Source organism: Aedes albopictus, chromosome 1, assembly GCF_035046485.1.
Source record: "Aedes albopictus strain Foshan chromosome 1, AalbF5, whole genome shotgun sequence".
In the NCBI taxonomy this organism is placed as follows: Eukaryota; Metazoa; Arthropoda; class Insecta; order Diptera; family Culicidae; genus Aedes; species Aedes albopictus.
In genome coordinates this window covers 312,792,521-312,815,339 of record NC_085136.1, presented here as the reverse complement: position 1 = coordinate 312,815,339, position 22,819 = coordinate 312,792,521, and the positions used below count along the sequence as shown (strand labels likewise).

General features: G+C 39.5%; 1 protein-coding gene across 1 annotated transcript in view; it reads right to left on the bottom strand.

Annotated features, from left to right (window-relative positions):
* LOC109423574 (serine-rich adhesin for platelets) overlaps positions 1-22,819 on the bottom strand; it is a 243,770-nt gene that overhangs the window by 110,622 nt on the left and 110,329 nt on the right. The window contains exons 3-4 of the mRNA XM_062860911.1: positions 3,579-3,697; positions 2,935-3,254 (exon numbers count right to left, since the gene is read on the bottom strand). Coding sequence (XP_062716895.1) covers positions 2,935-3,254; positions 3,579-3,697 — 439 coding nt within the window. The remainder of the gene's footprint in view (positions 1-2,934; positions 3,255-3,578; positions 3,698-22,819) is intronic.

Genomic DNA, 22,819 nt, shown 5'->3' with positions numbered 1-22,819 from the left:
AGAGAGACTGTTTAGAAAACGTATATCAGTTCCTGAACAAAGTTCTGCAAAAAAAAAAAACTAAGAGTATTTCCAACCCTTCTTTAGAAAATAGCTCCGGGGATTTTTCCAAGATTTTGTTCAGGAACTGCTCACGAAATTTTAAACAATTTTTAAGATTTTTTTCGGAATTGCTCCAGCAGCAGTTAGCATTATCTCTAGGTTTTCTTTCAGGAATTTCTCCAGGAATTTCATCAGTAAATCTTCCTAGAATTCGTCAAGAATATCTTCCCAGAATCCTTCTAGAAATTTCATCACCTGTTTTTCCTTGAATTCCACGAGGAATTTTCCCAAAAGTTTTAACAGAAGATTCTTCAGGATTTTTGTTCTTGAGAATGCTTCTGGAATTTCTACCAAGATTTTTTTCAGGAATTTCCTCATGAATTAACCATTATTAGGAGTTGCTCCACCAGTTTTTTATTTCAGAAATTCCTCCAATTTTTTTAATAATTAGAGGTTGTTCTGAAACAATTGTAATAGGAATTCTTGTAGGAGCTGCTGCAGCTTAAATATATGATCTCATGAAAGAATTCCTGAGATAAGTTCTCAGGAATGGCTTCTTCCAAATTTTCTCGTAGACTTTTTTCAGGAATCATTTCAGGAATTCTTTCAGGAATATCTTTAGGTTAATTTTTCAAAAAAATCTTCTAAGAAATTCTTTGGAATAAAATGTAGAATTGGTATCGAGCTAAACACACATCATTGAAAATGGAAAAAAAATCTTCTTAAATTATTAACATGTGCAGAAAATTGGCCAGGATTTTTTTTTAAGAATACTGCCAGGAATTTTTCCGGAATTCTTACAGTTTTTTTTGTAGGAGTTCATTCAGTTTTTTTAAAGGAATTACTCCACGAAATATTCTTTGAATTTCTTCGAATCTCCTCTCTGAACTCCGCATTGGGTTCTTCGCAGGTATATTTCAGGAATTCGTCAGTGATTTTTGTTCAGGAATGCTGGCAAGATTTTTTTTCAAGAATTTTTCCAGGAATTTCTTCAGGATTTCTAAGGGATTATGGAATCCCTTGAGGGTTTTTCCAGGAAATACCTTATATATTCTCTCAAGAACATTTATGTTCAACTCTTTCTTCAGGAATTTCGCCAAAAACTCCTCCAGGAATTTCCCGGAATCCCTCCAGATAGTCTTTAAGTTTTGTTTTTTCAGAAATTCCTCCAGATTTTTTTTCAGGAACTTCTCCAGTACAGTATTTTTTTAGAATTTTGTCAGAAATTCATTTGGGAGTTCACCTTTGAGTTTTGCCATGCTCAATTTTTTGAAAGATTTCTTCAGGATTTAATTCCTTTTGGAATTTCTGCGGGAATCTTCTCATGGTATCTTCAAGAATTGCTTCAGGATTTTTCAGATATTGCTTAAGGACTTTTTTCAGGAAATATCGTCGGGATTTTGTTCAAGAATAACTCTTGGATTATTTTAAACAATTTCTGAAGGGGTCAGAAATTCCACCAGGATTTTTTTTCTGGATTTCCTCCAGCAGTTTATGTGAGATTTTTTTCTCAAATGTTTCCGGGAGGTCCTCCAGGAATTTCTTCAAGTATTTCTCTTGGAATTTCTCAAGGACTTTTTCCTCGAATTTCATGAGGAATTCCTTCAAGAGCTTTTTTTTTTCAAGTTGCGGCAACTCTTCTTGAATTTCTTCAGGAATTTTTCCACGCATTCTTCCAGGTGTTTCTTCAGTATTTTTATTTTTGCAATTTCAAGAGGAACACCTCCAGGTTTTTTTTAGAAATTTTTTTTTTCAGAATTGCGATGGACATTAAAAAAAAACAATTAGAAGGTTTCCTGGAAGGATTGTAGAAGGAATTTGTGATAGAGCTGCGAGATCGATTCCCGAAGGATCTTCTGCAGTAGTTTCTGAAGATTTCGTGGAAGAATTCCAGATGCCATTCTGTAGTAATTACTAAAGTGGCTTCTAGAGGGTTTCCTGGAAGATTTTCCAATAGAATTTTGGGGGAAAATAAAGTAATATAAAGAAACGTATTAGGCACGTATTTTTCGAAGGAATTCTTCGTGAAATTCTCGAAGAAAAGCTCGTGGAGCAATTTTCAGCAGCAGCTCATTGAAGAATTACCGAATCTTGGAGAATTACCATGTAAAAATATCTTCGGAGAATTCCTGACAAAACTGCTGGAAGAATTGTCGATCGCACTCTTGAGGAACTCCAGTGAACAATGCTGGGGTAGCTGGAACATGTACCGGTCTTTGGTTTTTTGGGACCTAACCAGAAAGCTAATGTTCAAATGCCTTAGAAAATGTTGCAAAGCTTTCTTTCATTTTGAGACATAATCTTGGTTAAACTTTTGAAAAACTGGCAGAAATTGAGTTGATTTTCCTTTGACTTCTTGACTTTTGAAAGAAACCTAGACTTTTCAAGTTTCAAGTTGACTTTGAAGTTGGACGCTAACTGTTGGAGAAAAAAGACTTAAAAATACATTGTTTCTGAACGGATTACCCCACCATTTTAATTGAGAATGTTTACATTCTCATTGAATACGCTGCTCGATAAAATTTTACCAAATATTGTCTTATGGGATGAGAAAAAAAGAACAGGGTGGTGGGACCCTAGAAGTGTTATAGTGAAGGATTTTTTGAAAAATATTGGACCGGACCTTCACAGTTTATGACCGAAGTTTGTATGGAGAACTTGGAGTGTTCAATTGATTTGCGTATTAGAACGTGCCGTGCATATATTTAGGCGTTTTCGGTATTTATGTTTTGTTTCGTTATTGTCTATTTTTCAAAAAATCTTTCACTATGACACTTCCAGGGTCCGAAACCCCTGTTCTTCTCATCCCATAACAAAATTCAGTGTTGAACGGTGATATTGACCTAAGAATAAACAATATTTAAGAAAGATTACACCGTTTGTTCCACTTACCACTTGCGGTCGCCGGCGACAGGCTGAGCCCACTGAGCGGCCCGGTAGTGCTGGCACTACAGCTGGAAATGGCCGTCAGCGCCCCGGAAGACGATGGCGTCGGGGATGCCGCCGTCGTAGTCACGGTCAGCACCGGTCCCGGGCTGGGCGTCGGCGTCGTCGAACCGGACAGTCCCATTCCACTGCCACAGCCACCGCCAACGGTATGATGGTTCTCGGTGTGTCTCCGCAGTGACCGGGCATCGCAGTAGGACTTTCCGCAGCCTTCCGCTTTGCACTCGTACGGCTTTTTGTTCCGATGCGTCAGCATGTGGCCGTTTCTGAGGGGGGAGGGGGGAGGGAGAGACAAAAATTCCAATTAATCACAGGTGTATATGTAGGTGGGTGGGGGACATTCCATTATCTCTAGTACAGTGTCTAACGATTGTTTTTGTACAGACTGACCATTAGCTGCTGGTAACTTGACCAATAGCTACTTGGCCTGATTGGTAAAAGCGCGAGTTTTTCACTTAAGGCTTGTAGGTTCGAGTCTTACTTGTTGAGTTACGAGATGAACTTCATTGAGCACTTGGCTAATGTACGAAAACAAACGTGAGACACTGTTCGGTTCAAGTACGACGAAGACGATGGTGCCAAACACTTACAGATGGTCCTGCCGTTTGAACGCCTTCGAGCACATTCCGCAGACATACTTCCGTTCGTCGCTGTGCGTCAGCTTGTGCTTGGCCAGGGCCGAGGCATTTCCGAACACTTTGCTGCAAACCTGGAACGGACGGAGGAAGAGATAAGAAGAAAAGAAAAATATATGACAACGATTTCCCGGGGACAGAATGCGATGCGGGTGCATCATCAGTGAGAAAAAAGGTTACATTTTGTGGGGGGAGGCGCAGTAAATATTGAATCTCGACTTGCTGGGGTTGCCCCAAATTGGGACAGGGTGTTCGATCTGAGTTATGAGCAGCTGACGGTGGCGCCGCGGTAACCCTCTTGGAAGGTTCTTTGCGATCCTTCCTACTATACAACTTAGCCTGGTGGCTTGCGGATTGCTCCGTAATCCCCGCTTGAAACGAATTGCTTCTTGTTACGCGAAAACAAAACCGTTAATCCAGCACTTCGGCTTAATGAGCCCATTAGAATGATGGACTGTTGCAGTGGTAGCGGAAATAGCAAGCGGCAACAGCGTTCTTATCGCGTTGAAGTGCTGTGGCACAATGGGCAAAGACGTAACAAGAATAACAAATATCATTTGAAATAGGAATTAAATATATATAAAAACATGTTGGAGTTTCCTTCTAAATTCTCTACAGATCCTGAGATCAGACGCCAGAGTATTCTGAGAGGATTATCCTCAGAAACTTCAGAGGATTCTTCACATAATTCCGAGAGGATTCTCCTCAGAAAAAAGATTCTTCTCAGAATCCTGAGAAGATTCTCCTCAAAACTCTAACAGTATTAACCTAAAACCGTAAAGCTTGGAAAAAAGCTTCTACAAAAAGCTTCGAAAATCGTTTCCCAGAGACATAAAAAAAGCTTCTCTAAAAACATTGAAAAAGCTTACCAAGAAACTCGGAAAAGCATGGGCAAACTTTTCAAACAAGTTTTGAAAAGATTCAGAATACTATTCGGAAGAGCAAGGAAAAGCTCATTCAAGAAGGTTAGAAAAACATCTCCGAGAAGTTTGGCAAAACTTCTCTAAGAAGCTCGTGAAAGCTTCACCAAGAAGTTTAGAAAATGTTCGACAACGAGGTTTGGAAAGCTTTTCCAAAAAGCTTGAGAAAGCTTATCCAAGGACCGTCAGCTGTAAAGCTTAGAAAAGCTTCTCAAAAATGCTTGGGAAGTTAAGAAAAACTTTTCCAGAAAGCTTGGGAAAGCTTCTGCAAGAAGTTTGGGAAAGCATCTTTAAAAAGCAGGGAGAAGGTTCTCCAAGCAGCTTGGGAGATTCTTGAAAATTGAATTTCTTTTATGTTTCTTAGAAAAGTATTTCAGGATTTTCTGGTAGATTCTTTAAAAAGTCACATCATGAAGCGGATCTTTTGGAATGGTTAGCACATGAATATCACGCCGAGGACTTGGAATCGAATCCCACTCCCGACAAACTCACAGAATAAGGGCTCTTGCTTCAGAAAGGAATACCTAGAGACTAAGAGGAACTTATGATATTTTTAGCAGCTTTGTTCTTTTCGTCATGAGGTGTTTTTTTGAACCTGTTGAAGTGGAATTCGGCCTCAAAACTGTCTACACAAAACAGAATCATACAGCCAGGTATTAAAATCTTTTTTTTTACAAAACAGCTTATGATACTCACAGTCACTTGAAAAAAAATATAGAGCAGGTCTGACCAATCTATTTTGACTGCAGATAACAAGATAGACTACAAATAATTGACATAGATATAATAATAAATAGAAATACAATCTTTTTCTTAGCAAAGCTTAAGATGAAACATCAAGAAATCCCATTTAAATTTTGCATGCAAGCTTTAGAGGCACAAATCTGTCGAACGAAGCATCGAACCAAGCCACACTTGTTTATTATGGCTTTGCTCACTTGCAAAAAGAGGCAGCTTTTCCAAATCGAGAGCATTTGCTTACGAATTTTCAAGATTGGTGCTCTTTCAAGTCGGCCATTGTGGCAGCCATATTTGTATTCTCTGATGTTTCTCCTTAAACCGTACATTTTTGTTCTCATAATTTTAACCTTTACATTTAGATAATATTCAGTAACTTCAGATTATAGTGTAAACTTGAAAAAAAAAATAGTATTAACTAAACTTCCTTGAGTATACGATATTCAATGTACAAGCGTAACCAACAATCTCTCGCTGTATTACGAATAAGGTTGTAGTCATGAATGTTCAAACATATTTGTATCGTCAATATATACTTGAAACGCCGTGAAACCCCTACAAATCATCCATGAACTTTCGAAAGCACCTTCAGAAACCCCCTCTCTTAAAGCCGTCTGAAATACCTTGACGTCTCTCTCAAGCACCCCCAAGAGGTATAAAACGCCTTGTAGCGCTTTGCACCCCTTCTGAACCGCCTTTTATCTTATAACCCTTTAAACTTGTAAACTGTAAACTTCGGTTCGAAGGCATTCAAGGGGATTTGAGTGGGTTTCAGATGATTTTAAAGATATTCAGAAGGGTTCAATCTGAATATCTTTAAAATCATCTGAAACCCACTCAAATCCCCTTGAATGCCTTCGAACCCCTCCAAAATGCACCTGATGCCAGATGTGAACCAAAATATCAGGAATGCCAGATGTGAATACGTGTAATCAATTTGAAGACATTTTAGCTTCGTTGAAGGAACTTAAGTTATGCTAAGACTTTATCATTTGTTAAACAAATAATTCGACTTTAGAAACAATTTCCATGAAATGCTCGAAAACCTTCAATAGGGTGGTCCATAAACCTCGTGGTATTTTTTCTGGATTTTGGATTTTCAACGCGGTCTACTTGGGAAAAAATAAAAAAAAAAAAACAAAAAAAATAAAAAAAAATAAAAAAAAAAAATAAAAAAAATATCTACAGACTTTGGTAATTGACCAATTAGCCCCTCCCTCTCCAATGACCATTGCAAAAACAAGCTCCGTAGTCCTCAAAGCGGCGGAGGTGAATATAGAACAAAGCCACACCTTGAAATTTCGAAAGCATAAATCTGGGGAACCAAACATCGCACCGAGCTGAAAAGTTGATCGATTGGTCACCTGCTGGTGGTGACCAATCGATCAACTTTTCAGCTTAGTGCGATACTTGGTTCTTCAGATTTGTGCTTTTGAAAATTCAAGGTGTGGCTTCGTTCTATATTCACCTTAAAGTTCTTCCAAAAGTTTCTAAAACAGTTCTTTCCCATTTATATATGTATTGAAAAAAAATTAAGAAACACAACCTTAGGATTCAATTCGAAGATTTCTTTTGGAATCCTAAGAAGACATTTTGATACATTTTTTTCAATGTTTGATCAAGCAATCACTCGGAAGATGACTGAATCCATACATTTGACCAACTATTTTTTTAAGATTATATCCGAGGATTACTCTGGAATTCGCCCAGAGGCTTTCTCCACAAATTTTACAAAAACTTGACAAAGAATTCCTCCAGAAATATTCCAATTGCAGCAGAAGCCACTCGAAGAAAGATTTTTCACTAAGAATTTGGCCAACAATCATTACAAAATTTCCCCCGAACGTTCCTACAAGAAATCTTCAAAGCATTTTTCTAGAAACTCAAAAAGGTGTTTCTTTTTTTTTGTCCTCAAAAAATGCTCCGAAAATTAATCTAAATGCCTTCATAGATTCTTCAAAGGAATCTTTCAAATTTCTTTTCCAAGAATTCGTTCAGAACAAGTTCTGCGAGAATTTCTTCGAGAAATCTTTCATATTTTTTCAATAATTCAAAAGCAGTTTTCTTGCTAGAAATCTAAAAACCGCCATTGAAAATTATTTCACTGTTATCTAGATGCTAAGTAGAGTACAGTGATAAATTTTCATTAAAATTGGTTGTGATTTCAGCAAAAAAAAACTGCTTTTGATTTTCTGGTAAAGGATGATGGTTTCTTTCCTCTTAAACTTTTGTGAGAATTACCCCAGAATTTCCGATTATTCCTCCATATTTTTTTCTAGGAAATCTTCAATTTTTTTCAGATATATTTAAGGAACTTATGCAGGAATCATAGGAAGGTTTTTCATACAATTTGAAAGGAACATTCAGAAGGATTTCTAGAGAAACATTATAAATAATTGAAGCTTCTTTTTCAGGGAATCAAAAAGAAGCTTCATTTTTTAATGTTTCACAAGAAATCCTTCTGAATGTTCTTTTCAAATTTTATGCAAAATCTTCCAATGATTCCTACATAAGTTTCATAAATATATCTGAAAAAAAATCCAAGAATTCCACTAGATATTTCACCGAAGTTTCGTCCAAGAAATCTTCCACAAATTTCGCAAAAAACTCCTTCCCTAAGGATTTTCCCAGAAAGATATGCATGTATTTCTCTAAGGATTCTTTCAGATATTTTTCAATTTAACCAAGGATTCCTCTAAAAAATGCTCTTCCAAAAGATCCCTCAGTTGAAATTTTCATTTGTTTCCATGATTCATTTAATTTTTTACGTAGATTTTATCAAAACTTCTTATGTATAGATTTCTACGATAATACTGCTAAGGATTCAGCTGATATGCTAAGGAATTTTCCAAGAATACCTCCAAAGATGCCTTCAAGAACTTGTCCAAACATAATCCTAGGAATTCAACCCAGAATATTTCCTGGATATTGTGACAAGAATTGCTCTGCGAAATTTTAATAATATTTTTCAGTATTCCGAATCTTTACAATTTGAAGAAAAATCTTAAAATCCTGTCTTTAAAGTCTCCCATGAAGGTATCTACAGGTATCCTATAGGAACCGTAGGCATGCTTATTGCCAGCTTCGCATACTTTGAAAAATCTGGAAGATTTTACATAGCAAAGCATGATTTCAGAAAACAAAGTCTTCTATACCCTGCCCGAGCAGGAGAAAATAGCTGAAGAATACCATAATCAGATATGGAAAACCGAATACCTACAACCTGAATGTGGTATTAAGCAGCCCTGCATAAGAGGTAAAATACCTAAAATAATAACTCGTGTGTATTCTGTGCATAACGCGTCAATAACAACATCAGGTATGGCAATACCTGAATAATAATCAGCGATTTTATTTTATACAAATAGCGATTGATCTATAATTGAATTATACCTCGAGCATTCCTCAACATCAAGCAAATTATTCGTTGAGTTATTTTATGAATACCTACAAAATTAAAAAGTAAGTTATTTTCCATACCAAGATAACCGACCAATACCTTGTCTTGGTATGATACCTGACTTCGGTATGCTATGTGTCAGTTATTCGTTCCTGCTCGGGTAAAGATGGACGAAGAGATTCGCGGAGTTTCCTGAAAAAATCCGCAAGAGAATCAATTGAGATTTATAAAAAAACTTCGATAAAATTCCGGAAAGATTTTTTGACGGAATTGCTGGATAAATAGCTGAAAAAAAACAGAAGGATATACCTATGTAAATATTTCAAGATACATCACTGAAGGAATTCCTGGAAAACACAAAGGAAAATTTTTTGATGAAGTTCATGAATGAGATTCTGAAAAAATCCGAGAAGAAATTCCTAGAGATATCCTAGAAGAAAATCATTAAGTAGTTTCTGAAAAAAAAAAGAGAAATGCCCGGACCTTTTCCAGAAGGAATGATGTTCTGCAGGAATCCCCGATGAATCATTTCTTCGAGAAATTCCAATGGAATTCCTTGAGAAGATGGTAAATCCCTGGAAGAATTTTTAACGTCATCGCCGGAATCGCTCGAAGATTATCTGAAGCAATCCATCATAGAAATTCTTGAGGACTCCAGGAGGAATTTGCTAAGAAATGCAACAAATTCGGGCGAGGCTCATTGTTAGCCTCTTAAGCAGCTTGAAAGCTGCTTAAGATGATACTCGGAACTTTTTTGGAACTTTCAAGTTCATAGAAGTTCATTCCAGTAACTTATTGTGCTAAGGATTTTTTTCATTTAATCAAAAACAACTTTATGAGAAAATTTGCATGGACATTTAAGGTGAATATATAACGAAGCCACACTTCGAATTTTCAAAAGCACAAATCTGAAGAACCGAAAGTTGATTTGCGCTGAAAAGTTGATCGATTGGTCACCACAAGCATACCACCAATCGATCAAGTTTTCAGCGCAATCTGTCTTTTGGTTCCTCCGATTTGTGCTCTTGAAAGTTCGAGGTGTGGCTTCGTTATATAGGGTGACAATGGGTATTATCGGCAGGTTTGTTCTCTTCGTCATGGGGGGTTTTTGTCAGCCAAAGTGCCTGAAACTTGGCCATATAATTCAGCTTAGTTGGGAAGGATTTGAGACCAACTCTGAGTTCAATAGGTTTCAAATAACCCCCAAAGACGAAGAGAACAAAACGGCCGAGAATAGGTAATTTCCCCTATTCACCTTAAGGCGAAACTGGAAGCATTTCCTCGTTTTTTTGATTTTTGATTTTTTATTAAATGAAGCAATATTTTCAAAATCGGTTTTCGTGCACATGTACAAAAAAATATGAACGTTCATTCACAAAGGTCTTAAGTATGGTATCAGAAGAAATCCTTAGATAAATTCACCCTGAAGAAGACCATTGATGATTTCCTGGATTTTGTTATGAAATTTCTCACAAGTATTCGGAGTACAGCTCAAAGTTTAGTTCATTCCTGTAAATCCTATACATAGATATTATATGTCAGATGATCATTTATAAAGGTGAGAGAGTGCTAGCTATGCAAAAAAAAAAAAAATTGCATGACGGAAGAGCAAAACCAATTCCGCGCCAAATCCGCGCGAGGGCCGAATTCTAGTGGCAAATCCGCGCCAAATTTGCGAAAATCGCGAAATCCGCGAAATCCGCAAAATCCGCGCTGTTGTAACAACCCTGAAAGTTCCATCAGAAGCTGCTTAGAAGGATAATTAGCTTGCTTGTGTGAACTTTCCGAAATTAATTAAAAATGAAGCTGCTTAGCAAGCTTAAGAGCATCCTTCAACAAGCAGCTTAGCTTATAAAGTACCCTCTTATCCGGACTTCTGGTTACTTGGGTGGACTACTTTTATAACCATTTTTTTATGCAGAAATTCTGCCCGAGGCTGGTTTGTCTGTTAAATTTCTATAAAAATTTCTGATGCAATTTGGAAAAATGTCTGAACTGGAAGAAATAAAGAAGAAAACTTGAACATTTTTTTTTTCAAGGAATTACTGAAAGAATTTTGGAAAAATACCCAGAAATGAATTATATATTTTTACTTTTCTGAATTGATGGATATCCGATGAAATCCATGGAAGATTTTCCGAAAGATTCCCCCCAGTGAATAATTCCTATGGATTTCTAAGGAAGTACATGTAAGGCTTCCTTGAAAAAAGTTCTGGAGGTATCTCAAGGGGAGTTTCTGAGAAAGTTCTGGAGAAATGCTTAAAGAAATTTATGAAACAAACATTAAATGATTCTCCACAGGGTTTTCTAATGGAACCCCTTAAAAGATTTTAAAAGATTCGCAGGAGGATTTTCTTGAGCAATCTCTAGAAGAATTTCCAGAGATAAGTTTGGGAAAAATTCCAAATGAAACTATGGAAGATTTTAATAAGGAATCCCTGGGAAAAGTCATGAAGAAATTTTTTAAAAGAATTTCTAAAGAATTACCTGGGAGAGTTTGCCTGGAAAGATTTCGTTCCTTGTGGAATTTCTGAGAGGTACATAGATCAATACGCGAACTGATTCCAGACGGAACCTCTGCATTTTCTGTAGTAATTCCTACTGAAGCCACTGAAAGAAATCCTTGGAGATATTTCCTCAAGAACTTCCAAGGGAATTCCTGGAAGAATTCTTGAAATAGGACCTGTACGAGTTCCTGACGTAGTGTACGACTTGGGTCTAAAATTACACTAATGCCAAAGGAGGGTTAATCGATCTCTGGGGGATTTTCATAAGGAGTTCCTTGAAGAACTTTCGAAAAAACCGCTGGAAAAATTGAAGAAATAATCCTTGGAAGATTTTTGAAAAAAATCCTGTAGATTTTCTGAAAAAAATCTTAAAGAAATCTCTCAAACAATCCATGCAGCAGTTGTGGAAGAAATGTTGCTTTTTATTTTAATCATTTTTTTTTCAAAACAAGGGCCCATACAGCCGATGTGGTATGCGCACATGCGGTATTCAGTATAACTATGCTAAGAGTGACGGATTCAATTCCGGTTTGTAGAGGATACTCTTGTGAAATTTATAATCGGAGCTCTAACGACATTTATAGAGAAACCCGTGGAAGATTTTCTGACAAAAAAAAAAATCCAGTAGGATTTTCTAAAAGAATCCATGCAAAAATTTCTGAAGTCCATGGAAGATTTATGAAAGGCAGTTCTTGGAGAAAATTTTGGAGAAATCTCCTGAGGGTTTTCGAATGGAGTCCCTAGAAGATTAGGCGAAATAATGCCTGGACGAAAAATTCTTAAGGATTCTCTTAAGGAGAATTTTCTTAAGCAATCGCTGGAAGAATTTCCGGAGGTAAGTTTGGTGAACTTTCTAAAAACAAAATCCATGAAAGATTTCAAAAAGGATTTCCTGGAAAATGCCGAAGGATTTTGGAAGGATCTCTGGAATTGATAATTTGTTTGGAAGTTGTATTAAGCGACCTTCGAAAAACACTCCTCAAGTTTCGCAATTGAACCTAAAGGAAACTTCCCTAGAAGAATGTTTTAGTCAAATAGGCTATAAGAGTTTCTAATATCCACCATAAAACAAAAACTAAGGACATTAGGTTTAATAACGGCTTTCAAAACCTCAACTAGACTAAACGGTCATCAACATGTTACTTGGGCTTGGATGATTATCTAAAGAAGTCATGAAGGAATTATTGCCGAAATCTAAGAATATTTTTATAAGAACCCTTGGAGTTGTTTCCGAAGGAATCTCCAAAAGAATTTTTAAAGGAAACTGTCAAAGAATTTTTCTAGAAATTTTTGCAATGATTTCTGAAATATTTATAGGCAGATTTTTAAAAGAATCACCACGCTCGTGCGATTTGCTACACTTCAAAGGCTGAATCTGAAAGTATGGCATTTAAAGAACTTGTTCGGCTAGTCAGACCTACAAGACAGCCATAGATCATAGAGAACTGGCATTGAGAGAAATTTTGTCGCAAAATCTCAATTTCGGGCCCACTGTTTCCCCATGCCAAACCTCCCTGGGGTGTAGTTGCTGCCGACTTGCTTCCTACATGACTTAGTTGGGCTCTCAGGCAATAAGTTTCGTTCTACCTAGTCCGAGGAAAAATTAACGATCCGCGAAGAAAATTCGCGCCGCCACCACCACTCCATTTTCATCTTCCAGCATAAACTAGGACAACCAGAACGACGACGCCGATTACAAGATCAGGGTAGGGGGTGAGAACTAAATGGGAAGGAACTTATCGCTGATTCGTTGCTCGGTTTGGCGTTTGTGACGAAGGATTCGAATGTGCGGCGAAATCCCTCCGGTCGTCGGTTGCTTCAGATTGGGTTGGGTTTTGCCGCCATTTTTCGATTCGCTTCTTTTTCTGTGGCGAAAAAAATAAATCTAGTGTGAAGAAAAATCACGCGGAGTGGAAAATGGTGGATCTGGGTGGAGGCGTTTACCAGCGTGAGATTTGGTCGTGGGGCTGAGTTAAGATTTGCGGAAAATTGATTGCCGTTTTCTTGCATTTTTCGAGATATTTATTGAGATGAATGACATGATGCAACTTTATTCTTTTTCAAATGCTGGTGGACGATTGAGAATCGATATTGTCATTCATCAGCATGATGAGAAGCTCTTGTTGATACTGTGAAGCAGCTTTTTTTAGCTGCCGCAGCTTTATGAGAAGTTTTCTCAGCGCCTGTGAGGCGTTTCCCGTATTGAATAATATTTTGTTTTTATTTTTTCTATTTATTGTTGTTTTGACCTTCTGTGAGATGCTTCTTTAACTTCTGTGAGAAAGTGTTTGTCACTTCTGTTAGAAGCTAAAAAATAGTTTTTTTTATTTATTTTTTTATTATTTAATTTTTTTCCATTTTTCTCTGTTTTTTTTTTCTTTTTTTTTTGTTTTAGGCTTCTATGAGAAGCTGCTTCAAGTCTCTGTGAGAAACTGTTTCTAGAATATATGAGAAACAGTTTCCAGCTTCTGCGAGAAGCTGTTTTTAATTTCGTTTTTGAATTTTATCATTTTTTGTTGTTTCAAGCTTCCGTGAGAAATATTTTCTAGCATATCAAAGAAGTTGAGCCTCTATGAGAAGTTGTTTTGAGCTTCTGTGAGAAATAGTTTTCAGCTTTCATTAGAAACCGTTCTTCAGATTTGTTTTATATTTATATTTTTATAAAAAAACATCCATTCTTTTTTAATTTATAATTTGTTTTTGATTTGTTTTTGTTTAAACCTTCAATGATAAAGTGTTTATCATTTCTGTGAGATGCTCCTGTGAGAAGAAATTTTAATTTTCTGTGAGAAGTAAGATGCAGTCTCTTTTTTTTGTATTTTTTTATTATTATTATTATTTTTCTATTTTTTAAGTTTTAATTTCTAATTTCTTTCTTTTTTTGTTAGGCTTCTGTGAGAAGCTGCTTTAAGTCACTGTGATAAACTGTTTCTTGCCTCTATGAGAAGCAGATTGCAGCTTCTCTGAGAAGCTGTTTTTCATTTTGTTTTCAAATTTTATATATTTTTTATTTATTTCAACCTTCTGTGAGAAGCTGCTTCTAGCTTTTGTGAGAAGCTGTTCCCTGCTCCAGTGAGAAGCAGTTTTAAGCTGCTGTGATAAGCATTCTATTTTATTATTTATTGTTTTAGGTTTTTGTGAGAAGTTGTTTCCTGCTTATGTGAGAAGCTGTTTTCTTTTGTTTTTTTTTTATTTTTTTGGTCGTGGTTTCTGCGAGAAGCTGATTCTAGTTCAGTGCGAATAATTTACTAGATTCTGTGAGAAGCAGTTTTCAGCTTCTGTGAGAAATCGTTTTTCGCTGCTGTGGGAAAAAAATCCAGCTCCTGTAAGAAACGGTTTTTAAATATATTGGAAATAAATGATGTAATATGTTTTAAAGAATGTTTTTCTTTTTTTTTATGTAAGCTTATGTAAGAAGGTACTGCCAGCTACTGTTAGAAACTGTTTGTCAATCTGTGAGGAGTTGTCCCTTGTTCCAATGAGAAGCAGTTTTGAGCTTCTGTGATAAGTATTTCTCAGCTTGTGTAAGAAGCTGTTGTTTTTTTTATTTTATCTATTTTTTTGTTTTAAGCTTCTTTGACAAGCTGATTCAAGCTTCTGTGAAAAAACTTCTGTGAGAATCAATTTCCAGTCTCAGTGAGAAGCAGTTTCCAGCTTTCATGCAAGGTTGCAAGCTGTTTTTTTGTTTTTTTTTTTCTGTTTCCGTGAGAAGCATTTTCTAGCTTCTGTGAGAAAGTGTTTCTAATTTATTTATTTTTTAATTTTAATTCTGATCATTTTTTTTTTGTTTTCAGCTTCTATGAGAAAATGTTTTTTTTTTTATTTTTCCATTTCTATTCTGTGAGAAGCTGTTTCCAGCCTACATGAGAAGCAAAGCAAGCAGCGCTGAGACGCCTCTTCCTGGTTCTGTGAGCAGTTTCAAATTCTTCTGACCGTATCCAGTGAATTTAATGTTCTGCTTCGCCAAGGCACGATTCAACACGCCAAATTCGTGACCTAATCTCATTCTTATTCCCTACTCATTCTAAATCCTGCATCCAACAGCACAGTCCAGCCCGAAACCCACTCATCCATCAAATTAAAACTGGAATCGAATTTATCCGGGCTTCCGGGCAGCCTTTTCCTCCTTGGACTGGGGGGGATAGAAAGTGCCGATCAGCAGACGCGCCCAGCCCAGACAGAGAGGCGACGACGCGACTTGGCGGCAAGATGTTTGGCAGGCGGAAAATCGAAAGAAAATCATCAACCATTCGAGTGTGACCGCTCGGGTGTTTCGACCTGGGCGCTTCTGACGCCATCCGAAGGTCACAATTCCGTACCATTTCGGATGCTGAATTTATCAACTGTTTCGCAGTATCGTTTCACTCACATGCGTCATCAAAAATTCATTACACCACTCCACTCAGAGGAAGGAAAAAAAATCAGGAAAAGTTTTTTCCCCATCCCGTCATTTCTTGCGTACATCTAAAATAATCCCAAACTCAATTCCCGTTCTGTTTCAGTCGTCATCATCTTGCGAGTCGGAAAAGTTTCAAATGTGATTCCACCGCCATGTTTCGCCAAGTACTCCAGCCTTCGGAAAACTGTTTGTTCCCGAGCCAAAATCCATTTCCATTCACGCACGTTTGCACGCATTCACTCGGCTGACATTCAAAAATTAAATCAACAATGAAGCGAATGCTGCTATGCTGTGCTGGAGCTAGGCGGAAAGTTTTCCCAGTGGAAAATGATAACTGCTTGCCGTGTTTCACCGGAAAAATACAGATAGAAGACGCGAGGCGAAAACATACAAAGGAGGGAAAACAATGCGAGCCGCATTGGTTGGTGGAAGTAAGTGCTTCGATGGAAATTTTGGTGAAAGTGAAATTTATGAATAAATTTGTCTGTTGTTGGTGTTACCAAGCAGTGAAAGAGGAGTTTCGTATGAAATGTGGATTGAATTTAATGTTTGAAGAGTCGGATTTTCATGTGATGGGGGAAATATTGAAATTCAGAAACAATTCATAAAGTTAAAAAGAAAAATCATTTCACAGAGGCTCTAAAAGCTTCTGTTATTGAATCTTAGTTAAAATTCTTGAAAAGCATCTAATTGAATCTGAGAAGCTTCGCACAGAAGCTGAGAAGTTTCTCCCAGAAGCGGCGAACCTTCTCACAGAAGCTGAGAAGCTTCTCACAGAAGCTGAGAAGCTTCTCACAGAAGCTGAGACGCTTCTCACAGAAGCTGAGACGCTTCTCACAGAAGCTGAGACGCTTCTCACAGAAGCTGAGACGCTTCTCACAGAAGCTGAGACGCTTCTCACAGAAGCTGAGACGCTTCTCACAGAAGCTGAGACGCTTCTCACAGAAGCTGAGACGCTTCTCACAGAAGCTGAGACGCTTCTCACAGAAGCTGAGACGCTTCTCACAGAAGCTGAGACGCTTCTCACAGAAGCTGAGACGCTTCTCACAGAAGCTGAGACGCTTCTCACAGAAGCTGAGACGCTTCTCACAGAAGCTGAGACGCTTCTCACAGAAGCTGAGACGCTTCTCACAGAAGCTGAGACGCTTCTCACAGAAGCTGAGACGCTTCTCACAGAAGCTGAGACGCTTCTCACAGAAGCTGAGACGCTTCTCACAGAAGCTGAGACGCTTCTCACAGAAGCTGAGACGCTTCTCACAGAAGCTGAGACGCTTCTCACAGAAGCTGAGACGCTTCTCACAGAAGCTGAGACGCTTCTCACAGAAGCTGAGACGCTTCTCACAGAAGCTGAGACGCTTCTCACAGAAGCTGAGACGCTTCTCACAGAAGCTGAGACGCTTCTCACAGAAGCTGAGACGCTTCTCACAGAAGCTGAGACGCTTCTCACAGAAGCTGAGACGCTTCTCACAGAAGCTGAGACGCTTCTCACAGAAGCTGAGACGCTTCTCACAGAAGCTGAGACGCTTCTCACAGAAGCTGAGACGCTTCTCACAGAAGCTGAGACGCTTCTCACAGAAGCTGAGACGCTTCTCACAGAAGCTGAGACGCTTCTCACAGAAGCTGAGACGCTTCTCACAGAAGCTGAGACGCTTCTCACAGAAGCTGAGACGCTTCTCACAGAAGCTGAGACGCTTCTCACAGAAGCTGAGACGCTTCTCACAGAAGCTGAGACGCTTCTCACAGAAGCTGAGACGCTTCTCACAGAAGCTGAGACGCTTCTCACAGAAGCTGAGACGCTTCTCACAGAAGCTGAGACGCTTCTCACAGAAGCTGAGACGCTTCTCACAGAAGCTGAGACGCTTCTCACAGAAGCTGAGACGCTTCTCACAGAAGCTGAGACGCTTCTCACAGAAGCTGAGACGCTTCTCACAGAAGCTGAGACGCTTCTCACAGAAGCTGAGACGCTTCTCACAGAAGCTGAGACGCTTCTCACAGAAGCTGAGACGCTTCTCACAGAAGCTGAGACGCTTCTCACAGAAGCTGAGACGCTTCTCACAGAAGCTGAGACGCTTCTCACAGAAGCTGAGACGCTTCTCACAGAAGCTGAGACGCTTCTCACAGAAGCTGAGACGCTTCTCACAGAAGCTGAGACGCTTCTCACAGAAGCTGAGACGCTTCTCACAGAAGCTGAGACGCTTCTCACAGAAGCTGAGACGCTTCTCACAGAAGCTGAGACGCTTCTCACAGAAGCTGAGACGCTTCTCACAGAAGCTGAGACGCTTCTCACAGAAGCTGAGACGCTTCTCACAGAAGCTGAGACGCTTCTCACAGAAGCTGAGACGCTTCTCACAGAAGCTGAGACGCTTCTCACAGAAGCTGAGACGCTTCTCACAGAAGCTGAGACGCTTCTCACAGAAGCTGAGACGCTTCTCACAGAAGCTGAGACGCTTCTCACAGAAGCTGAGACGCTTCTCACAGAAGCTGAGACGCTTCTCACAGAAGCTGAGACGCTTCTCACAGAAGCTGAGACGCTTCTCACAGAAGCTGAGACGCTTCTCACAGAAGCTGAGACGCTTCTCACAGAAGCTGAGACGCTTCTCACAGAAGCTGAGACGCTTCTCACAGAAGCTGAGACGCTTCTCACAGAAGCTGAGACGCTTCTCACAGAAGCTGAGACGCTTCTCACAGAAGCTGAGACGCTTCTCACAGAAGCTGAGACGCTTCTCACAGAAGCTGAGACGCTTCTCACAGAAGCTCAGACGCTTCTCACAGAAGCTGAGACGCTTCTCACAGAAGCTGAGACGCTTCTCACAGAAGCTGAGACGCTTCTCACAGAAGCTGAGACGCTTCTCACAGAAGCTGAGACGCTTCTCACAGAAGCTGAGACGCTTCTCACAGAAGCTGAGACGCTTCTCACAGAAGCTGAGACGCTTCTCACAGAAGCTGAGACGCTTCTCACAGAAGCTGAGACGCTTCTCACAGAAGCTGAGACGCTTCTCACAGAAGCTGAGACGCTTCTCACAGAAGCTGAGACGCTTCTCACAGAAGCTGAGACGCTTCTCACAGAAGCTGAGACGCTTCTCACAGAAGCTGAGACGCTTCTCACAGAAGCTGAGACGCTTCTCACAGAAGCTGAGACGCTTCTCACAGAAGCTGAGACGCTTCTCACAGAAGCTGAGACGCTTCTCACAGAAGCTGAGACGCTTCTCACAGAAGTTGAGACGCTTCTCACAGAAGCTGAGACGCTTCTCACAGAAGCTGAGACGCTTCTCACAGAAGCTGAGACGCTTCTCACAGAAGCTGAGACGCTTCTCACAGAAGCTGAGACGCTTTTCACAGAAGCTGAGACGCTTCTCACAGAAGCTGAGAAAGCTTCTCATAGAAGCTGAGACGCTTCTTACAGAAGCTGAGAAGCTTCTCACAGAAGCTGAGAAGCTTGTCACAGAAGCGGAGAAGCTTCTCACAGAAGCGGAGAAGCTTCTCACAGAAGCTGAGAAGCTTCTCACAGAAGCTGAGAAGCTTCTCACAGAAGCTGAGAAGCTTCTCACAGAAGCTGAGAAGCTTCTCACAGAAGCTGAGGAGCTTCTCACAGAAGCTGAGAAGCTTCTCACAGAAGCTGAGAAGCTTCTCACAGAAGCTGAGAAGCTTCTCACAGAAGCTGAGAAGCTTCTCACAGAAGCTGAGAAGCTTCTCACAGAAGCTGAGAAGCTTCTCACAGAAGCTGAGAAGCTTCTCACAGAAGCTGAGAAGCTTCTCACAGAAGCTGAGAAGCTTCTCACAGAAGCTGAGAAGCTTCTCACAGAAGCTGAGAAGCTTCTCACAGAAGCTGAGAAGCTTCTCACAGAAGCTGAGAAGCTTCTCACAGAAGCTGAGAAGCTTCTCACAGAAGCTGAGAAGCTTCTCACAGAAACTGAGAAAGCTTCTTACAGAAGCTGGCAAGCTTCCCTCAGAACCTGATAAGCTTCTCACAGAAGTTGACAAGCTTGACTTTGCATGACTTTTGCGAATGCTGAAAAGGCTTCCCAAAGAAACTGGGAAAGCTCCTCGCTGAACTGCATAAGTTCCTTACAGTAGCAGGTAAAAACTTATCACAGCATCTGTGACAGCTTTCCATATGCGCTATGATAGCTTTTCATAGAAGCTGGGAAAGCTTATCCCATGAGCTTGAAACCCAAGCAACGATTTGAAGTCCAATAAATTCTTAGAGGTCTTTCACGAACCATTCCAAAACCAAAATGTTAGTTTGACTTATTTTCTTGGCCCAAATTCTTCCTGTTATCATTTTGACTGCTCTAGAACCTCCATTTAGGAAAAAAAAAAATATTTGGGTACCACCGTTTAGGTAGCATTAGTTCAATGGAATTTGGTTCAGATCAGTAGGAGTACTTAATATTAGGAACAAGGATGGTTTATGGGAAAGAAGTAGCGTGGAGTAGGATTTAAGAGGTGTTTGGGTCATGTTGAAGTGTGAGGGATGAACAAGGATTTCGTCTATGTTAGGTATTCCAAAAACTTCCCAAAGCTTAAGTTATCGTATCTACATGCATAACTTGTGACCTCTCACTATATTATAAATAAGGTTTACATTCATATTGGCCCATATTTGTATGCTTCAACTCGCTATGAGTTCAATGCCTGTCTGAGAATATCTGCGATCTTTCTGGAGTATAAGCCATCGGATATATATGCATCCCTAGTCTGAAACGTCTTTAAACCCATCTGAAGCGCCTGTGAATTCCTCGGAACTCACGGGATACTGCCTGAAAACACTACTGAAATCCCCCTGGCTTATATGCAAACCTCTGAAGCCTTCTCAAATTAATCTGGAACCAGCGTTCCATATTGAAACTTCTTAAAATGGCTCTAAAATCTCCTTGAATTCGTCTCTAAGCTCACCTGGAAGCCTGTTAAACCTACTAAAGCCCCCAGGTCCCACTGAAACGCCTTCTGTATCGAATCGAGACTTCTTGCTACAGCCTGCAACGCAACTGAAGCATCCTCCATGAAGCTTACCGAAGAGACTCTGAAACCTCCTTCAAAACGCCTTTGAAACCCCCTAACAACCTCTGAAATGACCAGAAATGCTTTTGAATCCCCATTGATACCCTCTAGATTAGGCATGGTACACAAATTACGTAACGCTAAAATTGGCCATTTCAGACCCCCTTCCCCCCTCCCCCCCCCCTTCGTAACGCTTTTTGTATGGAAGCCCAAAATTTTTTGTATGGGTCGTAACGCTACGCTGGACTCCCCCCCTCCCCCTATAGCGTAACGTAATTTGTGTACGATGCCATACCCCCAGAAGCACACCTGAGTACCTGTGACCCCCCCTTGAAACTTTCACTGAATATCTCTTGAGACGTTCTAAAACGCATAAAAACGGCTCTGATATACCTTAGAAAACGTCTTTGGGATCACCTGAAAGCCTGCAAAACTCCTTAATGCCCTAGCCCTCGGGATCCCTCTGAAACGTCTTCTGGAACACTTTGATACGTCTTAAAAAAACACCTTGAAATGCCACTGAAGCATACTGAACCCTTTATGAAGTGAAACACTAATGAAAACGCTTGAAACACTAATGAAAACGCTTCTGAAATCCCCTGAAACCCTCTGGAATGCCCTGCCTTGAAACGCCTCCGAAAACCTCTTGAAACCCCCCTGAAGCTCACCTGGAAGTCTGTGAAGCCCTTTTTAACCTTCTCTGAAGCAACCTTAAACGACCTGAAACGCTCAGAAATGCCCTGAAAACGCTTCTGATATTCTCCTGAAACCCCCCTGAAGCTCGCTCAACAGCTTTTGAAGACCCCCCAAAACCACTCCAAAATCTTCTGAAATGGTTTAAAACGTCTTGAAATATGAAAGGTCATGGGTTCAATCCCTGGCCCGTCCCTTTTCATCCTACTTTTTATCTTTCTATCCACTTCCTCTCACTCTCTCTCTCTTCTCTACATATACAACTTATGTATATTCATATGTTCATAGCCATCGCTAGAACCAGAAACGAATTGGAAAAAAGTCGTTTCCCTCCCTTCCAATTTCCACTCACAGCACAGTGTATATAACGCCTACAAGTTATGCAACCAAAGCGTGCTGTGCCGCTTGACCTTATTCACCTCATTCACCACTCATATACACTGTAAAAATAACCCCTATCCATGGATCGCATCACCGACCCAACGGTGACTCCCAGATCTCCCATCCTTTCCGACTAACAAATACCTCAGTCCGTGCGGGGTGTGGGGATGCAGAGGTGATCTCGGTCTTTAGTAGCAACAACCAGCACACTCTAACATTCCTTTCCCTTCCCAACTGACTATAAGGACGTGGCCGGCGCCGGTATTGATCCAAAATGTATGAGCTGCTAGAATTGCACTTTGAGAATAAGTGGAGTGTCCCAGCCCTTATTCATTTGGATCTCAGTGCAATTGGTACCAGCTCAGATCAATAACGGAGTAGCAACCATTGACATGTATAGTCAGATTTGATCGTTTTTTTTTCTTGTCGTTGTCTACCGATAAAGGCCTTTCTTTTTGGTTCCGTTACAGATATGGACAATTTGTCCCATCAATGTTTTTAGTATAAGATAGCAAATAATTTAGTTTTAAACCCATAAATCCTTCCTTCCCAATTTCATTTTATTTTTTTTTTCTTTCAACCCTTAATCTCGAAACAGCCGCGAGTACGTCGGCTTCCCAAACTAACATAGTTTTAAGGTAGTAATAAATTGTAAAATTTAAAATCGTTGTAAAAACTAAAGATTTCGGCTCAGTTATGCCCATGTGGCGCCCGAGCCTTCCAAACAAACGATTAAGTAAAAAAAAATCTCAAAAAATCACAGAAGGATGATAAATCCGATGAAACTTCAACCGGAATCTCAGAAAAAAACCTCTTTGAGGGTTTCCAAAAGAAACTTCTTAAGGAATCTTCTGAAATATTTAAATGAACATTTAGAAAATAAAAAAAAATGTGGAATAAAATCCAAAATTATTTCGTAGCCATTTATGAAAAACTAAATCCTAGAAGGAATAACAGAAGGATCTTTTTTCTCCTCGATAAAGACAAAAATTAATTCCGAAAGGAACTTCATCAGAAATGTAAGATGGACCTTTTTAGGAATTCGCTGAAGAAATATGAGGAGCAATACTACAAAGAAATTCTGAAAAATTCTAAAAGGAATTATAGGAGAAATCAAAGGAAAAAAACAGAGAAACCCCCAAAAGAAATTGTTTGAA